This window comes from Eublepharis macularius, chromosome 4 (genome assembly GCF_028583425.1).
Source record: "Eublepharis macularius isolate TG4126 chromosome 4, MPM_Emac_v1.0, whole genome shotgun sequence".
NCBI lineage: Eukaryota > Metazoa > Chordata > Lepidosauria > Squamata > Eublepharidae > Eublepharis > Eublepharis macularius.
Genome location: NC_072793.1, coordinates 121856215 through 121879777, shown reverse-complemented (window position 1 = coordinate 121879777; position 23563 = coordinate 121856215). Strand labels below are relative to the sequence as shown.

Genomic DNA, 23563 nt, shown 5'->3' with positions numbered 1-23563 from the left:
GTGTAAAGCCAGAAGAGCGGGAAGCCCCCTAACCTCTTCAGGCAGGCCATTCTATAAGGTGAGGCCCACGACAGAGAATGCACTGGTATGGGCAGTTGTTGATTTTGCCCATTTTCAGGGTGGCAGAGTGAGGGTTCAGACCCAGTTGTCCCATGTCCTAGTTCAACACTAACTGCTATGCCATGTCAGCTATTCATGTTTTACAGATGACCTTTGGATTTGGGTGAGCTGTTCACTGTTTGAGATATTCATCAATAATTTTAACTGATGCCTACATCAGAAATGTGCAGATGTGCTGCATCTTCTCTTCTTCAATGGTAGATTTGGGGTTGTTTCATACAGAGAGTTGCCAGGCCCCCATACCCTCCCTGTGGGAGAGAGGAGGAACTGGTACTCACCAGAACAAGGTTCTTGGCACTGACTCAATGACATCAGTTCCGGAAGTGACGTCATCGTGCTTCACGCAGAGCTGATTCTTTTAGAATCAGCCTGTTTGGGGCCAAAATTAGCCTCCACAAAGTGCAGGAGCACTCCTGTGTAAAGCGCAGTGACGTCACTTCAGGAATGGCACACAGTTGCTGGGTGGCTTGCAACTGGTGGCGGGAAATTGCTGGGTCTCTTGCAGCCTCCTGCCAATCACCAGCGATCGACGGGCAATGGGGCAAACCAGTGGGCATCTGGGAACCCTATTCATACATCTTGAAACTAGTTTTAGTAATTATGTTTTATTATAATTTATAGTAAATTTTGTTTGGTTTTCTACATCTTAAAATATTTAATGACATGTAAAGTTATCTAACATAGTCTAAACATGCATATTATGCAATGGGCTATTTAGATATTTTGGTCACCATTTTCCTAAAGACGGGCCATATGCCAAGAATAGCAAGTGCAACCCAGAACACAGGCCAGCCTGGTTCTTTCTTAGGTGTTTATGTTTTTTGTGGTTACAGTTTACTATGGATTAACAGTGCAATGCCAAACAGAATTACATTCTTCTAATCTCAGCCTAGGGGAAGAGGGCCCAGAAACTCTGCCTGGAACCCTCCAAAATCTAGAACTGCTTGTGTTTAAAGGTAAAAAGTAGAGAAACCCCTTAATTCCTGGATTTAAATCTTATTTACGCATGTCACAGAATAGTGGCTTGAATTTACAGAATGGACTCTTGAGATTGCCAACCTTCAGTTGGGGCCTGGAGTTATCCTGAAATTACAAGTGATCTCCAGACTACAGAGATCAATTCCCCTGGAGAAAATGGCTGCCTTGGAATGTGGACTCCATGGTATCACATCCCTGCTGAGGTACATCCCCTCCTCAAATTCCACTCTCCCCAGCCTCTGCCTCCAGATCTCCAAAAATTTCCAAACTCAGAGCTGGCAACCTTAACTGTACCCCACCAGATTGTGGGGCTATCAGGTTTTTAATGGCCCTCCCCAAACTCTGCAAATAAAAACATTAGCAGACCAGGGAGAAAGCCTTTATTAGTCTTTTGTATACTATGCATGATTTCTATTTACAGAGTATTATTAATGTAGGATGAACTTTGAAAAGCGTAATTCCTCACTAGCTATATGAAATGGTACAGTCATCCCCACCAACGCAGCACTCTGTTCCCTCATTATCACTTCCATCAGCTGCACATGTAGATCATACCTATGGTACAAGGCTAGTATAATTGCAGAAGCTTGGAGTTGTTTTTATTTATTTATTTATATTCTGCCCTCCCCGCAGGTGAGCTCAGGGCGGATTACAACAATATAATAATAAAAAATAGAACATTTAAATACATTAAAATCAGAATCATCGATATAGACAGACCCCAGATGGCAGCCTTCTCCACTCCTAGCATAAACAGGGGGGGGGGGGAGTGTACAACTGATATCATCACTGTGACTTCACATATGAAGGGGGCAGGTGGTTATATAGCCCCCCCCCTAAAGCAGGAGACAGGTTGGGAGGCATTCTCAAAGAAACCTTAGACTGGCCTCAGCCATACGCCTGGTAGAACATCTATGTCTTGCAGTCCCACTGAAAAGATAAAAGGTCTTGACGGGCCAGATATCCTCTGACAGAGAGTTCCACCAGGTAGGGGCCAGGACAGAGAAGGCCTTAGCCCTGGGCCGTCGTCACACGGGCATAAATTTAGCGCGAAAATGGCACAATTTCCCGGCAAATCCCCACCTTATTCCAACACTGATGCGAGTTTCTCTCTTCTACTTTGATCTTGATATTCGCGATATTATCCGTCTCAGTGTGAATGTCCCGCATCGATGTTTATCGCTTCGCCACACCATAGGCCCATCCATCCATCATTCTTTTCCGCTTCTCAATCCCAGAAGCCATTTCACGCGCGTCTCGAGTGCACCGAATTTTTTTTTTTAAACTAAGGTCCCTATATCGCTATTGCAACATTACACAATAAAAGATTGCAAACTACTGAAGATAACAACTCAAACCGACTGAATTGCCCTAAGAGACCTTTTCCCTTTTACCCAAAACCATACTTCGAGAAAAAGGCTGTCTTTAGTCATGTTCAGGTTTGTGTTTTTAATTTTTTTTATAACAGTATAATGTAATAGCGATATAATGCATACTTTTATCTGCCCTTTTTGGCAGGCAAAGGGCTATTTATGGAATTTTAAAATTGGAAAATAAAAGGGTCAACCAATGTTCTGGCCACTCCATGGGCGGGAAAACTGGGCAACCTATCAGGCTCGTTCAGGGTTGGGCTACTGTCATATTTATATAATGAAATTTTGTTATAGCAGAATTATACGGAATTTTTTTTTTAAAAAGGGGGGGAGGAGTTGCTTCTGCGCCCATTCGAGAGAACGGCACAGAGCGCTAAGGTGTGAACAGCTGGAAGCGCGAAGAGGCGCAAGGTGACGGAAGGAAACATGGTGCCGATAGCAACGAGGACACTATTTGCTGGAAATTTAACAGACCAGATGCCCGTGTGACGACGGCCCTGGTCGAGGCCAGCTGACCCTCCCTGGGGCCATGGGCCATTAGTAGATGTTTTCCTGCTGATCTAAGCATTCTCTGGGGTATATATGGGGAGAGATGGCCCCTTAGGTGTGCTGGTCCCAGTCCATTTAGGGCTTTTAAAGGTTAAAACCAAAACCTTGACCCTGATCTGGAACTCCATGAGGAGCCATGCTGCAAGTTTGGAGAAATGTGTGCCTTGTATGGTATACCCATCAGGACACGTGCAGGAGCATTCTGAACATTGATGGAAAGTCCATCTTTGTTTTTAGGTCTTCTGACCACTTCTGTGCCTAATATCCCTTTCTATCCTGTTTCTTATCCCTTTATCTCCAGATTTTTATCTCTCCTTCCAATGAATCTAAAAAGAGACTAGCTAAGGCCGGAAATATCCCTAGTGTCTGGTTGCCTTGAAGCTTTAAAAAAATCAGTGTTGGCATGCAGGGATTGGGTCTGTCCTTGTTTCTCAAAATCTGCCGTGGAAGCTTGTATGCTGAGTGAGCTGGCTGGGTTCTTTGGAGCTGGAGAGTTTGATTCCTCAAACACATTGCAACAATTCTGTGAATTTAAGAAAGCTGTAGGCCAAACATAATTTTTGGTACAGGTGGGGGATTTGGGGTGGTTGCCATGTACCTTGTCATAGTATCACATCTTTACATAAAGATCTGGCTTAGAATAGCTTTTCTGTAGATTTTTCCTGAAGTCACCAATATGTTTCACATTGATTTCTGTTATCTGTACTAATTCCTTATCTCCTAGAGTGCACCTGAGTGATGCAGTGAAGTGCTTAGGGAAATACCTGGCAAGACCTGACACCTGCATGGGTATACCAAGAGAGTCCTTCTATTCAGCTTTGTTCCCCTCTATACCATGCATGCTTGTAATGCTAATTTCTCTAATACTGCACTTACTATTTTGCAGAGATAATGCCTCTGGATTCTGTAGGGAGGTGAGAATGTCTCATTAGGTTTAGCTCATAACCGTTCCCCCAGCATACACACACTGACTGCTGGTCTTGTTGGTACACTCTTCTGTCTCTTGAGAGGATAAACTGGATATATACGCCTTCCAAGGATTGAAAACTCTGGTTTGGGAAATTCATGGGGATTTGTGTGCATTATTTGGGGTGGGTGGAGTTTGGGGAGGGGAGGGAGCTCATCAGGGATGTGATGCCATAGAGTCCCCCCTCTGAAGCTGCCATTGTCTTCAGGGGAACTGATCCCTTTAGATTGGAGATCAGCTGCAATCTGATCTCCAGGGCTCGCATGGAGTTTGGTAACTACTATTTCTGCAGCTCAGTTAAATTTTTCAAGACACACATCTGAACATGTTCCTTGCTTTATCCTTGGTCGTGGTGCAAGACTGCTGGAACAGATAGCAGTTTCTTGAATATTTTCCTGAATAAACACAGAAATAAAAAATTATTTTGAATTAGAGTGTCTATTGATGCCTCTCATAAAGCCTTACATGTTATTTGTCCCTGGCAGAAATAATGTACAATGTGGGTTTGTTTATTTACTTCATTTACTTCTAGACTTTCTCCCCAGAGGACCCAAAGCAGCTAACATCGTTCCTCTTCTTCATTTTATCTTCACAGCAGCCACGTGAGGTAGTTTTAGGCCAAGTGTTTGTGACCTGTCCACAGTGACCCAGCAAGCTTCCATGTCAGAGTAGGGATTTGAACCTGTGTCTCCTAGATCCTAGTCTCACATTCTAATGACTGCACCACACTGACTATGAGCTATGCACATATAGATCTATGCATATACTTTGTATATTTACAGACTTGATAACTTGGGTTCGAAATTCCTGCTCAGTGAAGAAATTCATCAGTGACAATCAGGCCAGAAGAAAGTAGATTGTCTCAGTTCTTCACCTGTTAAATAGGAATAATGAAAGAAGAATGAAGATGATAAAGCACAATTTTTTACAAAGTAGTCTTTGCATGTTAATTAGTGCTATATAAATTATTAGTAATAGAATTTATTATATTTCTTGTAGGGGCAAATTTAAAATGAGACATCATAATATTGGGTTGTTCTGCACTAATGGACATTTGCTGTGCAACTTACAATTAAATAACTAATCTTGAATCCAAGGCTAATACCTCCCCAATCCATCCATCCAAGCAGTTTTGCAAAATCAGATTTTCTGAAGCAATAATCATCACAATAACTACGCTTACATACCGCTCTTCTAGACTGATTAGTGCTTCACCCAGAGCAGTGAACAAGTCCATGTTGTTATTATCCCCACAATACAGCTGGGGAGCTGGAGCTGAGAGAAGTGGCTTACTCAAGGCCACCTACTGAGCTCATGGCAGTAGTGGGATTCAAACCAGGAGAGTGCTGATTTGCAGCTGAACCACTTAACCACTGTGCTGCAGCAGCTTTAATTTCCACTTCCAGGAGCTCTTGACATACCCAGAGGTATGTCACACTCAGGTAGGGAAGAGAACATCAGATTGAACCAATAACTGTTCCCATAGAGTGCTATTGCAATGACTCACCCTTGCATTTCAGATAGTGTAGCTTTATTTTTGACTAAGGAAAGTACATGGGATCATGCATCTTAAAGGGTTTAAACTGGGTAAGGAGTTCAGTGTTAAGTAAGGGGAAACAAACTGCTGGGAACTGAACCTCCTACATGAACAGGATTAGCCCTTCTGTAGGCCATGTTCATTAACAGTGATGGAGATATATTGTTTCAGGCTAGGCTTGCCAACCTCCAAGTAGGGCCTGGCGATCTCTTGGAATTACAACTGATCTCCAGGCTACAGAGAGAGTTCATCTGGAGAAAATGGCTGCTTTAGAAGGCGGATTCTATAGCACTATGTCCTGCTTCTGTTCCACAAACCCCGCCTTTCCCAGATTCCACCTCCAAATCTCCATGATTTTCCCTATCTGGAACTGGCAATCCTCTTTTAGGCCTTTACACAGCAATCACCAGGAAGAGAACTGATGCCAACAGATCTTATTCGGTGGAAGAAAAATTCAAAAGGTCCATAATTGTTCTCATCTTACCTTTAAGGTACGTTTTGGGAGCAGATAAATGCTTAATATTGTCTCCAGTATATTGATTATTGGAACATGAAACAGTATTAGGTTGGTCCAGTAAGTCCATACTTCCAGGATTTCAAGCAGGAGGTTTGCAAACACTGTTCCTTCTTCTTTGACCAAATATAGCTATAATTAATTTGGTGGGAAATAGAGTCCTGTTATAATAAAAGCTGAGAACCTCTGGCTTAAATAAAATAGATACTGGATAGGAAAAGTTTAATCAGTGCCCCTCTGGTTCAGCTTGTCAAAAAAATAGAACACAACTTTCCTAACAAATAGGTATGAAGTAAAACTCACTGCAGTCATCGTAGGAACTTGTATTCCATTACTAGCATAACATATTAATAACAGTGGCTTGGATCCCATGAAGGATTTCTATGGAGAGGGGGAATATTTCCCAGTTACCCCTTCCCACTACAGACCTTTAACTCTTCCCTGATGCTCTTCTGGGTGTTCCCTGTCCTCCCCCTCCCCAAGAGCAGCATTTGGAGCCTCAGCAGGAGTGGGGAGGTGAGAAAGTCATGCTTTGTGGAGGGAAATCCTCCTGTGGAAAACCTCTGTGGGATCTCATCCAGCCCAGGTGCTTTAATGTCTCAAGCAAGAAAGGGAAGGTTGATGTTATGGCCAAGACTTTCCTTAGGTATTGCTGGCCTAGATTCAGTGAACACATATCCCACAGGTTTCTGTCATAACCACAGGGCAATTTTACACACTCCCATTTTTGACAGATACGTGCAAATCGTTTTATGTACCTTAGAGGTACATGCACCATGGAACTGGGATTGCCACAATTCTCTGCCACATGTACATGTAGCAGTAAACCACCTTATGTCTCAGTGTGAAAGGACGACTATAAACAATGTAAATAAAATATTTGTTACTGTATAGTATGTGTATTTTATTTATTCTGCATTTGACAAAATTTATATCCTGCCTATCCCCTCATAAGGGCTCCCCAGGCAGCTAATCAATTAACACATACATACTAAAACCACATTATAAAACAATTAAAATTGAAATTGAATTGTCATTAAAGCAGTTAAAACCAGAACTTTAAAAGCATACAAAGACATAAAAACAACAATTAAACATTTAAAACAAAATATTGGGAATGAAGGAAGGATCACTGAGGGTATGCTAAATAAAACAAAAAAATCTTCACGAACAAGTCTAGTCGAGCTATTGAGGGGTTTGTGCTTCAATTCTCCATCCCCAAAACAAAAATAAGATTTCCATAGCTTTGCTAGCTTAGGTCCCAAAGGGCTTCATAAAACTGGGCAAAAGGGTTCTATTGCTTGCAAAAGGTCACTAGAGTTTCCATATTAGCTCTGGTTTTTAGATCCATTACCAAACCAAGAGCTAGGGTTGCCAGCTCCAAGTTGGGAAACTGGAGATTGGGGGAGTGGAGCCTGAGGAGGGCAGAGTTTGGTGAGGGAAGGGCTCTCCCCTGGGTATAATGCCATAGAGTCCACCTTCTAAGGCAGGCATTTCCTCCAAGTGAACTGATCTCTCTCACCTGTTTTAATTCCAGGAGATCTCCAGCCACCACCGATAGGTTGGCACCCCTACCAAGAGCCCTGGGGATTGGCCTTGCCCCATCAGTGGCTTGGGTCTCAAGAAACCATTTGGCCCCTTGTATATGATGTCCAGTGACATTTCAGGCTCATTGTGATCAGTTCTTACATTTAAGGCCATAAGTGAATTGGGGGGTGGCTGTAGCTTTGCTCATCTTGACAAATAATAGATTTCACCAATCATAGCAATTTGTACATCTGATTAAAGGGGATGTTTTGGTGTAGCTTTTGTGCAAGTGTGCTCGTGCATGTGTTTATAGCACAACAGTTTTTATAGCTCTCTTCTGGGGGTCTCAGTGCTGCTGTAGCGCTAATAATAACATGGTGGCAGCTGTTGTGTGAGAACAGAAAAATCCTAGACGAAGTTCTGTTCTCCTTTTTTTACAGCTTCCTTGCAGACTGAACAAGGAAAGTACTTCTGTGGAAGATAATTTGACCTGCAAAGGCATTCTGCATCCTTAATACTAGGGCATATTTTGGGATGCTCTGGCCTTTAGTGGCTGACTGACTCAGCCATGTGCAAATAACACTTGGTGAGTTTGTCCATCCCTTGGGATGCCCCAGAGGTCTTGGTTGACTGCTTTATGCTGCAGTGCTTTTCCCTTCAGTGCTGTTAGCTTCTGTCACGTTTCTACTATCTCTGCTGTTGCCTTTGTCTAAAGCTGATCTCCTAGTAGCTAATTTTGTTTTATTGATCTCGGATAAACTGCAAGGAGTGCAGAAGAATGCCAAGCAATAAAGTTTCCAAAAATAAAGTGAATCAGTGATAGAAAATCTTTCTCAGACCAAGCATTAGGCAAGAGTTAAAAAAGCACCTCACCTCTGTTTCCAGAAATATTTAGACTGCAGTGCTTTTCCAGCAACGTTTTAATGGGTAAATTCTTTGTTGTGTTTTATATGCATGGAGTCATATCATGAATCAAATATTTATGTGGATGGCAGTGACTACTTCCATGTTGACTTTTAGTATTGCCAATTGATGTTTATGCTGCTCTGTCTTGAGTTGCTAATAATCCATCCTTATATCTACACATGTCTATGTTCCTAGGCATTCAAAGCAGTCAGCATAAGCCCATGATCATTTTTGTTATGTAATTGTGGTTTTCCAAGCTACTATTTTACCACTTCAATGTATTTTTTAAGAGTAAAGCACTTCAAGCAATAGAAAAGCTTTGTATTTTGATCTGGACTAACAACCCACGAGCAAATAAACTGCAAAACAAATGCAGAATTTATTGAGAATAAACAGAACATAAATTCAGGCATATCAGAGACATAAAACAGTATTCTAGTAAGTCTGATGGAGTTGTTTAAATGCCCTAAATCAGAAAGCAGTAGCTTTGAAGAGTTTACAGTACTAAATCATGCTTAGAGAGTGAAGTTTGTTGTCTCTCTAATCCAGCAGAGAGAGTCCCATGCATCTTGGCCTGGCCAAATGAGGAACCGGTTGTGCTCAGAAAAACTTTCTCCTTATCCAGGAAGAAAGTTTTTGTGCCATCATCGCAGCCTCAAATGAAAAAAGAACATTGTGTCACCTTAAGGACAAATTGATTGTTGCATATAGTCCTTAAGGTGTCACAGGACTCTACTTTAGTTTTACTGCTGTTTGTGCCTCCCAAATCAGAGAAAGGTCCAACTCTAGAAGGTTTTGAGTCTGAAATGAATAATAGACAGTTGCTGAAGGTGTAATCACTGAAGGTAATTTGGGGAAGAGAAACTGCATATTAAGGCATATGTAGATGTTATTCAGGAGATCTCTGACAGGAGGATCACGTGTGCAATGTGCCCTCAAGTAGCTTCTGACTTGTGGCAACCCTATGAATTAACAACCGCCTAAATGTCCTATCAATTGTTAACATGGGGATGCCAATTAGTAAGTAACACATACACATAGGAGATCCTAATCATGGATTGCTCAGATACTGCCTTAATTGCCCTTATATTGAGTGTCACTGAGGGGAAAAGCACAGTTTGGTGTCCAAAGGGGAAAGTGATAGGATCATTACACAGCTAGCAGGTCACCTTTGACTTCTGTACATTCAAGATAGCTATTTTTCAATCAATATCACTGTGAGAATAATGTAAATAATGAGCAATTCGTTTTTCAAACTCAGTTGGGGAATTAGGAAGATCTGTGTTTTGCTATTGAGGCATATAAATGTATGTTTGTGCATACAAATACAGCACTTAAACTAAAGACTCCTTAGGACCTTACTAGACAGTTGATTTTAATGTAGTAGGTGTGTTTTTGCCTATGTGTTATGCAGAGTTGAGAAGTTTTCCTTCCAGGCTTTAAATCTGTTGCGTCAATATCTCATTTTCTCAACAGTGAACTATATTTTGTACCTGTGAATAATTATATCCTTCCTTCAGATAGTACATCCATCACTGTTGTGATTGCTGTGGATAATGTAGTCATTCCTAAACCAATATAATTGCTTCCTAAGGGCGAAGGAGCCTGTGACCGTTACTGAATGCTGATATGATTTCTTTCTTTCAGATCCTTTATGCATCTATGTTCTGCATTACTGATATGGCTCTCCTTGTTGTTTATAGCTTCTTTATGCATCTGCCTTGCTTTATCCGAAGATCTTGGTACAGAAGGATTGAGCTCCACGTCTTTAGCAGACTTTACAGCAGTGTCCCAGATAGAGTCTCTGGAATCCATTGAACAGACGAACTTGAAGGTGCCCGAGTCTGACCTTGTCCCCAGTGCCCTGCAAGCTGCACCTGGATCAGGCTTTGCCAGTGAGGAAAACGAAGATCCCAAGATTCTTCAGTCCCAGTATTTTTGGGAAGAGGGTGGAGACCTCAATGACTCCAGCTTGTATCCTGGAGCAACACCAGGTAGTCCATTTTAGCCAAGTTTTTACTTCTATTACTTTGATGTGTCTCTGGCTTAGAAAATATAGGATTAATTTTCACCTACTCTCTCTTCAGTGGTTGATGCATTTCCAGTGGGCTGTGAGTAAAGATGAGGATGTTCCTAAGAGGGAAATAAGTTTGGAAGGTTGGCTAAGATGGAAAAATTGGAGGGTGGCAGGCAGAGTGCTTGAGATTAGAGCAAGGGTACTCAACCTTTTTGAGCCTGTGTCTGTCTTTGGAATTCTAACACAGGGTGGTGGATGCAACTACAAAATGGCTGCCGCAGTAGGCAGAGCCAACCAAAAATGTCAGGGAGTGAGGTTATGCATAGCTCTCATAGTAACTCTACAACATTTCAGGCAGAAGCTCTGCTTAACAGGATGTCTTTTAAAATAAACATATAGTTTAAAAACATTTTCTTGCTTACACATAAGCTTCCCTTCAGTCAAACAGTGGTGTGGTGCTAATGCTGTGGTGACAACTGTGGGGAGGGGCCGTGGCTCAATGGAAGAGTTTCTGTGGGGCATGCAGAAGGTACCAGATTCACTCCCTGGTATCTCCAGTTGAAAGGACCAGGTAGTAGGTGATGTGGAGGACCTCACCTGAGACCCTGGAGAGCTGCTGCCAGTCTGGGTAGAAAATACTGATCTTGATGGTCTGCTTCAGTGTAAGGCAACTTCATGAGCTGTGGCTGAAACAGTGCTTTATTTTTTAAAATAGGTAGAGCCAGTCAGATCTCCAGTAGACAATCAGAAACCTTGCTGGGCAAAAGCTCATTGAATGAGAGAACATGGGGCATATTCAGGTTTTACCTTACAGTTTAAGAGATTATCCTGTTCAATCTTGGTCTGATTTCCAGGTTAAATGCAGGATGAGGTTGACCTACCAACTATCACTTCCCCTGCAATCTGTATTGCCATCTCTTCCCTTGCTTCTGCTCTTTGCTTTTATTGATTTCTCTCAGTGGATCTCTTCCCAGCTGGATTAAAGTCTGGAACTAGAAGGCTATGTTATTTGTAGTTATGTATCCCTGCTGACTCCTGGTGTGAAAGAACTGAGTCTTCTAGGATAAAAGCTGTATTAGTGACAAGAAGCTGTCTTTCCGTTCCTAGCTCTCTTACTCATACATTCCCAGTTCTCATGTGTTCATCTTTATAAGCCAAATTAAAATAAAGTAGGGGAAGAAGCTACTCTCCAACATATCATCATCCTCTCTAAGAAGCTGCTATTTACATATATATTGTAATTATGCATATTCTTTGACTTCACTGGGTCTTGCGAGACTGCCTTTCCTTTAATAACCCTTCTAAATCCTTCTGGGCTTGGTTCCTGGTTTGGAATGCAAGCCTTTATGTTTCCCATATGCCTGTTGTTCTTCACATCAGCAGTAGACGTAGACAGCAGAAACAGTGCGAGTTTGTGTGTCTGCGGCACAACTGTGATTTACAGAAGGAGCAACTTGGCCCCATTGCTAATGCCTGTCTCTTAGCTGAAAGCATTGTAGGCAGAAATTATTGGACCAGCCTTGGATGATATCAGTAAAAGCTCAAATTATTTCTTGTCAGAGGTTGACCATAAGAGACAAAAGAATGATCTGTGGATTTACCCAACAGAGGAACCTTTGAGCTTGGGAGCCCCCAGATCACTATAATAGGATGAGATTTCATTTAGAAACCCCAGGGAAACAACATACTTTAGTGTTTTGTGAAACCAATCAAAATACAGTAATTTGTGCTCTGTAACTTTGGCTCCTGCTTCTAGTCTACTGGTGGCGGGGCGCTCCTGGCATGATTGCAAAGGGTAATGCATTGAGGATATGGGATTTGTGGACACTGTAAATTCCTTGTCTCTTATATTAATCTTGTACATGTACAAGTTGGATAAGAAGACTTATTATTATGACATTTTAATTACTGTTTAGCCAACACTGGTATATGGATGTGGCAGCTTAGGGCCAAATGAAATGTGGTGCTTCCTACACACAGCATCACAAAAATGCTTGCCAGTGCTGGTGTTCCATGTAGCTGCCATAATATTTAAAAAGTTCTTACCCCATACAGCAGCCAGTACTGCAGCCCATATTTGTACAGCACCTACACAGCATCAAGGCACCCTCCTAGCTCAGGCAGGCATTGCATTCATATCAACTCTTAAAGGATAGAGTGACCAAATGGATCATCACCATACAAAAAATCTTTTCAGCACACAGGAAGTTTTATATGTAAAACTTGTAAAGTGGAAATACGTGAGTTCCCTGCTTTATCCAGAGGGGCTCAGAAAGTGGCGTGCTTGGGGCAAAAGGAAATAGCCGTTCTGTAGGAGGGTTGATTTGCTGGACTTTACACATCCTGACCACTCTATTCTCCCATTCATGTTCTTTTTGTACTTGGATCTTATTATGCTAATTTGAAGAAACCAGAAGGTTTCAAACTCCTGCATGTGTGAAATTCTTGAATGGGTGTCCAGGAATAATCGTGGGAGCAAAGAACCTCACTAGTTTTCAGGCAGAGTTCCTTAACTGTGGATGCCACTGTTACAGATCATGGGCAGTGCAATCCTAAGGGCTGCTGAGGTAGAGGTGGAGCCACTGGCATAAATGAAATGGCGCTGGTCTGTTCCATATGGATAGTGCATGGGGAGAAACAGCAACACACAGCTCTCCACAAGGCACAGACGGCATAGCAAACATGCTGGAATCCATAGCATCTCCAGGAATATCCAGGAATCAGCAATCAATCGTTGACGGCAAAATGGCTGCCAGTGATGCCCCTGTGAATGGCAAACAGCCATTGATTAATGGGATTGCAGACATTGCAAGATTGACTACTTGCACCTGCCAATTAACTGTTGGTTGGTCTGGGGATTTATGTGAATATTTGACTAATTTATCTTGGCTATTGACTGTTTTGTGTCCAAGTTGTTTATTATTGTCATTTACTCTATTTCACATACGAAATACAATATATGTAGTGGTTGTAAGTTTTTTGCTTATTGCTTTCATTTGTGGTTATCCATTTTTGGCAGTTTAGTGCTTTAATTGACGGCAGCTCTCTTGCTCTTTGGGGTGTTTTCCCGGGCTGGAGTGGAGTGACTAACTCCAGCCACATCACTGGGTCGGCCCCTTCCCCCACCAGCGCAGGGCCTTACGCTGGAGTTCCACCAGCAGGTGGCCATGGTGGGGCTGCACCAGCATCCAGGAGTGGTGTAGCGGCACTGGGGTGCTGTATTGGGACAATTCTGGCTTCTGTCATTGTATCTTGGATATGCCAGTGTATATCCTAGTCAGCTTCCTGAGCATTTTTGCCCCACCCCCACCTCAGGACTGCTCTGTCAATTTGCCAAAAAGTAGTCCTCTCACCATCAGTGCAATCAATTCTAAGCAAAGTTACACTCTTCTAATCGCATTTATTTCAATGGCCTTAGAAAGGTGTAACTCCACTTAGGATTGCACTGCAAGTCTCTGACTTTATTTGAAACATTTTAATGCTATCTTTCCACCCAGTTTCTGGTCCCCAATGCAGCAAACAATAAACAAAATTAAAGTAACACTTACAACACTTAAACAGGAAGAATTAGTGATGGAACACTAAAGAAAACAGGAAAGTCTTCACTTGCTGGTGGAAGACAATGATAGAGGGGAACAGAGGAATCTTGCTGGTGAGAGAATTCCATAGTTTTGATAAATTTTGGATTTTTCGGGTTCCTCCCCAGCTAAAAGTAAGATGGTGACCCAGAGGTGGCAAGAGGGGTATAGATATTTAAAATAAATAAAGAGGGGCTAGATCTATTGAGTTAACGTATAGAAGCTCTTGATTCAGAAGAGGGGATTGTGTTTGATAATTTTAAAGTCCCTTCCTTCCTTCTGATTTTATGTATTATTCTTGTACAGTTATAAATTATTTGCACACGCTATTAAACAGGTATCTATACTGCATATGTTTCCAGCCTTTTGCACTCTAAACACAAGCCAGTTCCAAGGAAATCCCTCTTGAAATTGGTGTGAATTGCTTTTTGTGATGTGTAACTCATCACTGGGGAGCTAGGCTTGTAAGAAATGTTCATCCCTGTTAGATTTGTCAAATAGTCTCTTGCAAATATGCAAGTCTTTCAGTATCATAATATTAAAACTTTAATAGAGATGCATGTAGAAAACTGCAGAGAGCCTTGTGTGCTCTGAGTATATGTAGCACTTGTGCATGTGCATCCTCTTTCCAGTTCTATGTATATCTACATTTGAAACATTATTGACAGTAACTGTTGAAGGGAGCTTTGGCTCTTGAAAGCTTATACCCTGGAAATTTTGTTGGCCTTTAAGGTGCTACTGAACTTGAACCTTTCTCTTCTACTGCAAATCAACCTTACTACCCACCTGAAATTATTAACATTAGCACCTTATGCTACTTTATCTATACGGTGCTGAATGAATTTTCAGAAGTAGCGTTATTCTAGATGGTTATCTATCTAGCTTCCATGTATTGGTGGTTGTTCCTGTCATCTTACAATAAATGATAAATTAATACATTGGACATTCAGTAAGGGCTTTCTTCAGTATGTGTGACAGGTTTGCATGCCCCACCTGTATCCCCTGGCCAAGGCTACCCACCCACTGAGTTTCATGGCTGAATAAGAATTTGAACTTGGCTTCTTATATTTACAACTAGCGCTCTGTCTGCTACATCATACTGGCAGACAGATTCAAGGGAGAGATAGGAAATGAAAGCAAAACTTCCATGTGTTTATTCTAACTTTTTACCCTGCCTCATAGTCAACTTACAGGATCTCAAACTGGCTTAACTTCATTAAAATATGGGCAATAAAAATAAAAATTAGTCCTCAAAGTGCACTTATATGCAGTGCAAATGAAAATAGCACAAAGTAAAAACATATACTACATAGCATAGACAATGACATGGCTTAAGCCTTGGGACGGTGGTTAACCAGAGTGACGTGGGGGAACATTCCCTTCAGTTGAAGCAGGGGTTCTTAAGATCTACCACAGTCCCCAGGGAATGAGAACAAGTTTTCAGCCCTCTCTAATAGCAGCAGTGCCCTCTTCTGTATTCAGTCTTTATCACAGAAAATAGAGGGAGTAGGTCAGTGTGAAACCACAGCATGTTTAATGAGTTCCTCCACTAGTCAAAGCATACACTAGGCAGTTGTCTCACAGGTATCTTGGCATGGATGAGTGATGATCACAAGAAACAGGGCACAGAGGTCTGCTGTATTGCACAGGTGTGTTGGCACATTACCTCCTGGCCCAAGCAACGTTCACTGGTAAAGAATGAGAGACAAGGCTGGATTTCCTTTGGTAAATGTTTCCATTGGAAAATCCACCTCTCATTTTGCAAAACATTGATATAGATCCTCAGGGTGAAGCAAAGTCCACTTACCAACAAAACTCTCCATTGAGAAATACTTTGACTTCTAGAACAAGTTAAGCCTTTGCTTATGCAGTTCACTTGGAGGAAATGCCACTTGTTCTTCACATGGAGAGGAACATGGGGAAACTGAAACTGAGCAGATAGGGCAGTTGCTCTGAAGTGGTTACGGCAATGTCCTTTGTGTTCCCTCCCTCTTCCTCATCCCTTGTGGTGGTGCCTCTAGATCTCATCTAAAATCAGTAGCCTGATCTCTGTAAGGTGTAGGCAGGGAGGGATGCAGAGGGAGCTGATCTGATTTTCTAATTGCAGCCACTCCCCAAAATTTTGTGGAAGCCAATGGAGTGGTGAAATTGACTAGAGCACATCCTGAGTGGCTTCTGATCTAAAAACCATACAGCTTCTTTATAAAGAGACACAAGTGCATATGTGGACATTCAAATATAATTCCTAAACTTCTCTGGGCATGTGTTATTTTCATGAACATTATTCAGTAGGTGCCGGTAACATTCCCTCCTCTGCACCTAAAATTATCTGTTTTCTGAATGCAGACTGACAACTAATTTACATCTTTTAATCTTTTCTTCAGCCAAAGCAATAATGAAATGAAGCATCTTGTACAGACAACACATAAGAGGCTTAATGCTGAGCAGTTCCTTGCCTGGATACTGCTGGTGTGTCACTAGGTTTAAATGCGCTAAGAGGTCCTTCTTGGAACAGTTTCTCACCTGCTATTGGGGTACATGGTGCTATTTCTCGACAGAAGCCCATTGGAGACTACATGTTGCTGATCCTTTTGAAACACTTGACAAGTATCATTGCTGATTCTTTCAGAGAAGTCCTAAACAAGACGTGCTAATCACTCACTCATTGAGCACTAACATCCCAGCTAAATTTGAATGTTGGCAATTGCATTTTGCTTCTTTAGTACTTCCCTGTCATCTATTTTCAAGGCTCAAGCCCCTTCTGCACTGGGGACATAACTCCTCACTATCCCAGAAGTCAAGCCAAAAGGCATAGAATCAGCTTGCCTCTTAAGTTTGGTCAGTATGGTACCGTTCTTTTTAGTCTGTACTGTGTCAAAATGCTTTAGGATTAATGAGTGCTAGCGCTTTCATCAACGATGCCATCATTGATGACATCACAGTGCCAGCCCTTTTATTCTTTTCTTTCTTTCTTTTTTTTGCACGTGATGAATCGATGCATCGCTGGAATGCTGGATCAATCTATTTCCTGGATTTTCTCCTGGGGTATAAGTGCTCCTAGGAAAGCCACAGAAAAGCTGCGTAGTGGCCAGTGTGACTACTCATGGTGGTAAATCGGGTACAGATGGTCACAAAAAAAACACTGTAATATGGAAACCGAACTGGCAAAATTGGCCTGTGCAGAAGAGGTTTCATGCACATATAGATTTTTTTTCCTACATAGATCTGTGTAGGAAGAAATACATGCTTATTTGCATTATTAATTGTGGATTACAGCACCAGTATTGTCTGTTCTGTATGTATATGAATCAAGAATACATTGTGGCTTTGCATTTAACGTATTTGCTCTAAAATAAAGACATTTGCTATATTTCACAAGTATTGTACCTCCTGTCCCCCACATGGAGATAATTTCCATGTAAGAAGAGTATAATTTATGAAACGGTCCCCAGTCTAATAACAGTATTACTCATTACTCTATGCAGTACTAGAACCATTATATACCATCCTAGTATCAAATGTATTGTAAAGACAGATAAAACAGCCTTTGCATTATTTTATGTGGTTGGTGGGCCACTTTGGAGGCTAGCCGTAAGTTAAGCAAGTGTTTTCCTGATGGAAAAGCAAGGGGAATTCTAGATTTTATTAAGACTTCTACTTAACAGTAATTCAATTGCTAGTTAATATGATTTCCCTAGTTTAATCACGTAAATCCTATATAACCAGATTGCTTCTCTTACAAAGTACTCCATCCTTTCTGTGATTATGAGCTACTATGAGTATATTTTTAAGCCTATGTAGGTAAGAATGGGTGACTAAGGCTATGGTTCTAAGGACATTTTCCTGGAAGGAAGCCACATTAAGTAACATAAGACTTACTTATGTTGCAGTGTCTGACAAGAATAAGTTCCCTGTAGTTGATTCCCTCTGAATGGCAAGCCACTTAGAAACAGTCAGTATATTTTTCAGTTTTTACAAGATTCCAGTAGTCTCTGTGACAGAACTATCCTGCTGTGCTGCAGCAGCTGTTCTACTTTGGACCATCAAAGAGTCTGAGACACTTAATGGCTGTCCCAGGACCCTGCCTGACTCAGAGCCAAGCTGCAAGTGACGCCTGACACAGGTTGGACACTTGTCAGCTTCCCTCAAGTTTTGATGGGAAATGTAGGCGTCCTGGTTTTACAGCTTGGCTCTCCATTACAGCTGCAAAACCAGGATGCCTACGTTTCCCATCAAAACTTGAGGGAAGCTGACAAGTGTCCAACCTGGGTAAGGCGTCACTTGTAACTTGGCCAAGAGTCTCTCTACATGAGGCCTCTTAACATGAGGATGCTCAAGTGAAGGGAGACGCAATGTTAGCTGGGAAGCCGAGTTTTAAAAGACAGATCGGAAGGCTCTGTCAGTTTCCCCTCTCTTCAGAGCCTGCAAAGATGCTCCTCTGGGGGGTTTGTTTATTTCTTCTTTGCCTCCCAGAAGGGGATGTGAAACTGACAGAGCCTTTGGGGAGGCAAAGAGGAAATAAACCCTCTGAGGAGCTATCTTTGTGGTCTCTGTAGAGAGGGGAAATTGACAGAGCCTTCCAATCTGTCTTTTAAAACTTTGCTTCCTGGCTAGCATTGCGTCTCACTTCACTTGAGCCTCCTCATGTAAGAGGTCTTGTGTAGAGAGACTCTCAGGACACTGCTCTCCTGAGCTCATCCAACTCCCAGAGAGGTTCTTCACTTCTCTCTGGGAATCTATGCTGCCACCAGCTGGTCATTTAGAATATCTCCCACTAAGAGGGTCAGCAGCACTCCCAGTATTGTCCACACCATTGCTACAAGTTTTTCCTAGAGTTCTCATCTCCTGCTAGCTAATGCAGTGCTGGCCTACCATGCTTGCACACTCCAGGGATTTAACAATCTGTTTACAACTGTCTCCTTTCCCTTGGCACCCTGTTAGTAACATATTTGATTGAAGTTTATCATTGTTACAGAGGACAAGCTGCCAACATTCAAAGGAATAAGAATTTTTAAAAAAAAAAAAAATGTCCACACACATTCTCTACACAGCAACAGATCAAACGAGGAGACAAAGAAAAGTTGCATACATTCAACTCTCTGTCCCTATGCTATACATACCCTGATGTTATTCTAGGCTGTGCTTAAAGCTGCAGCTTTTTTTCATTCATCCATTACGTTGAGGCTTTGTTTGGCTGCCTGCCCTTTGTTAGCTCCACATGGTAATGGTGGTCATCAAGGTGGAGCCCAGATGTGAGAGCTTCTTTCTCAGAATAGATAACCCCAGAATAGACTTATTAAAATGGACCTGTTGGAAATTTATCTCCTCCATTGCCCCCCCCTTGAGTTAGTCCTTTTCTTTCTGTTATTCCCAGGAAGAAATGCAGTCTAGCATTCAGTTTTCCCAATTATCTGTGCCTTCCTAGGTGTTATATTCCTTTCAGGGCATGAGATGGAATCTTGATTGTTCTCTGCTGGCTAGATGCATTTTCATGATCAGAACTTAAGTACTGGGTACTTGTGAGAGCCATTGACCTGGATGAAGCCTGAGGGCAATTAGCCTCTCTCCTATTTTATGTCCTTTTTGCTGACAGAAAAACCTCTTTGAATAAATGTGGGGCATTTGCAGCCCCAGTATTCCCAATAGGGTGACATAGCCCAAAGCAGAGGGCATTTCTTCACAGCCTCACTTAGGTTGTAGCTCCTGTGAGGGACAGCCTCTATGCGGTGGCCTTTTAGTGACTGCTATGTAGGGATGCCAGATCCCCCACACTCCGTGGGGGTGTGCGTGCTCCCCTGCAGTGCTGCGCGCCTCCGTGCACTGCAGCTGCCTGGATTGGGCCTGTTTTGGCTCAGATCAGGCCTGGATTGGGTCCGCTGCGGAACACAGGAACACTCCTGCCCTCCACAGCGGCCCAAAATGCACTAGTTTCGGGCCCATTTTGGTGTGGATCGGACCCATTTTGGGCTACTGTGGAGTGCTCCTCCGCTCTGCAGCGGCTCAAAACAGGCCCGAAACAAGCCTGATCTGGGCCAAAATGGGCATGTTTGGGGCCATTGTGGAGGGCAGGAGCGCTTCCGCGCTCAACAGCGTCCCCAATCCAGGCCCCTGCAGAGCATGGGTGCACTCCCAGGGACCGTGTGATGATGTCACTTCCCAGAAGTGTGTGTGTGGGGGGGTGCGCACAAAGCACGTGACCCCCCCCCCTGCAGGTAAGTGTCAGGCCCCAGGCCCCCACTGGGAGGTTGAGGGGGCCTGGCAACCCTACTGCCATCATACATGAAGTGGTGCTTAGAGAGATTTGTGTGGACTAGATTTTATTAAGGTTTTTTTTATACATACCAATATTTTTGTGACAACCCTATGGCTTATTTAAACTGTTTAAGAGAGACTGACTGCAGAAGGAATCAGTGGCTTCGCTCATCTGAACAGGGTCTCTTGCAGGTGCCGGCCTGCACATGGGTGAAATCAACAGCAGCCCACACACGGGCTTTCTCTGTGCTGGCCCCCACCGGTCTGCCTGAGGAGGTCAGGAGAGCCCCCACTCTCCTGGCTTTCTGCAAATGATGCAAAATTGAATTATTCAAAAAGGCTTTTTACTCAAAACAGGGGGAAGTGTTATAGGGAGGGGTCTCAAATGCTTCGCTAATGAGTTAGGGACCGTAGACTTCACCACTCCGTTGCCTTGCTTATTATCTGTTGCTCGAATATGTACTCTTATACTACCTGTACTTCATGTTTGTCTAATGTCAGTCCTAGAATTGATGATGTTCTGTTTCAGCAATTCTTCAACTCTGTATTGGATCCTTGCTAATGCTACGTCTTTGTAAAATCCTATGACATTGTTGTGGAAATGTCCTTAACACTGTATGGAAATGTCCTTGACACTGTATGGAAATGTTCCCCATACGGATTGTACTAATCCGCCTTGAGTCTCAGTGAGAAAGGCGGACTATAAATGACATAAATAAAATAAAAATTTCTCTTACCAGGGCTCAACCCACAACAAATTTCCATATATGATATGGGAGCAAGTGAGATAGCTTCCAAATTAGTGGTTTGTGGCAAGCCTCTTTAGGAACTAGCCCCTGGCTTTAGTAGCGTTGAGATGATTGGTATCCTCTTCTGTTACACACCCATGTATTACAAATACTACCCAGGAAAACTAGAGCTAAAGGAAACTAGTCTTGCTTTGTGAATAATCCTTCTGTACATCTTCCTAGCCAATAGGAGTCTATCCCTTACTTCAAAGTATTTTTTTAGCAGTCAGTTCACCAAATAGGAGGATGTTATGTGGATTGCCAACAAGAGCACTGCTCATAGCTGTGTGTGTGTGTGTGTGTGTGTGTGTGTGTGTGTTTATATTTTGCTTGCAAATTTACCTCTGGAATTTATCAGACAACTTGGGAGCATGTGAGCAATCATAAGAGGTGGAACTCCCATCCCAGTCCTCAAAATCTTCCCCTTTTGGATTCTGTAAGAACGGCCTGAGCAGGCTGATTTCTCCCTTTTCTTCCCCTTTTCCCCTTAGCCACTCCCAATGTTCCTTCCCTTCTGGAGAACATTCAGCCACTATCAGGCCATTTTTAAGGGCTTTTCTTCCTTTTCTTTTGGTTCATTTACAGTCATATTTTTCAGCATACCTCAGGATCCTTTTGAGTATGTAAAAGCCCCTCCCTTGTCTATGTGTAGCCTGGTTTGCCACTTCTAAACAGGAGGCAAGGAGTGTACTACTAGATATAGTGATGAAGGAGCTTAGACATGATGTTTGCCTAAAGAAGAACTTTGTGATTGTTGAAGGCTTGCATTTTTTCACTAGCAGGAATTTGTCCAACGTAATCGTACCATGATGACTTACTTCACAGAAGGAATAAAAAGTACTTTGCATATTAAAATGGTGTTGAGATACAACCTGCATGTAGTATTCTTGTTTTAGTATTCACCATAAATACTGTTGGTAACAGTATTCCCTGGCTAGCTGTGTTCAATGGGTGTGCTAAAGTACAGCAGATGGACAGATGACAAATCCAGTAAAGTGGTTAAATGAGCAAAATAGTTGCCCTGCACCTTCCCTTTAACCTGCTTTGCATTCACCTAGGGAGGGCTTTCCTCTTCACCGGGCAGAGATAACACTTCTTTATTCCAGCAAGCCATCCACTGCCCAACCTGAAAAACATGAAACCTTGCATCATCTTACCTGTGCAAGAAGAAGTAGCTTGTGTTAGTCTAGAATTCGTCAGTTGTGGTGCAGGATTACAGGCTAGAGTTACAGCACAAATCTCATTGATGTTCTGGCCTGGGACAGTATCTGTTGTTTGGATAAAGATTCTGATCCTTGGGACAAAGCCTGGCAAGGCATTATGAGAGGAAGCAAGAGGCTTGCATGTGTGTGCCTGTCAGTTCAGAGGGGGAAAAAAACAGGTGCTAAGAATGTGAGCTGCATGGATCCATGCAATGGAGAATAAAGAAGAATTGCCTCTGGAAGAACAACATTTTTATTATAGTGTGTGAACAGCAAAAAACATATTTATTACAGTGTGTGAACAGCACAAAAGTAAAGAGGACAGGAATTAGCCCTAGACAAAAAGTGAAAATGAATGCTCATGAAACATAGGCTATGTTTGTTTGTTTACCTCATTTATAGTTCATCTTTCTCACTGAGACTTAGATTACACAGTGTAAATCTATACAATTAATATGAGAAGACATCTCATAAGCATTGTACTAGGACTAGGACTACAGAAATCTGAATAAGCATGGCATAATAGATATAATACAGAGCGTACATACAATGCAGAAAAATGATATTCTACTGATGATATTACATCAGTAGAAAATGCAGCAACAATACAATAATACATTCAGCAAATAGATAATACATCTTATATATAGCAGTATAGCCTGCAATCTCTTTCCCTTTGTAAAGTGCTTTCCTGAACCATTCTGTTATGATTCCGCACACGTTGGATAATGCACTTCCAATCCTCTTTATAGATCATTTGGAACACATTTTGTTGCGTGCGGAACAAAAAATCCACCTCAAACGATTGATAAAGTGCATTGAAAGTGCATTATCCACCGTGTGCGGAATCAGGTATAACCAGATTACCTCTATAGAAAAGTCCTCTTGAACAGCTCCATTTTATGTACTTTGTGGATTGACAGAAGAGTGGAAGCCCTCCTGACCTGCTCAGGCAGGCCATTCCACAAGGTAAGGGCCACAACAGAGAAAGCACAAGCAGTTGTTGTTTTTGCCTACTTACAGGGTGGCCCCAGAGTAAAGTATCATGGCAGAGCACAAGAGAAGAGAGGGTCCTACATACATGGGGGTCCAAGGCCATGCAGGGTTTTGTATATGATTGTCAGTACCTTGAAGTGAACCTGGTAACTGATGGGCAACCAGTGTAGGGACTGCAGAACGGTACAATGCATAGGCGCCGCTTAGCTCCTAATAATAGAGCTGTGACATTCTATACCAACTGGAGTCCAAGGACAGA

At 42.3% G+C, this 23563-nt stretch overlaps 1 protein-coding gene across 1 annotated transcript in view; it reads left to right on the top strand.

Annotated features, from left to right (window-relative positions):
• The window catches only part of PODXL2 (podocalyxin like 2), a 60155-nt gene that overhangs the window by 18047 nt on the left and 18545 nt on the right, over positions 1–23563 (top strand). The window contains exon 2 of the mRNA XM_054978707.1: positions 10175–10465. Within this exon, the coding sequence (XP_054834682.1) occupies positions 10175–10465 (291 nt within the window). The remainder of the gene's footprint in view (positions 1–10174; positions 10466–23563) is intronic.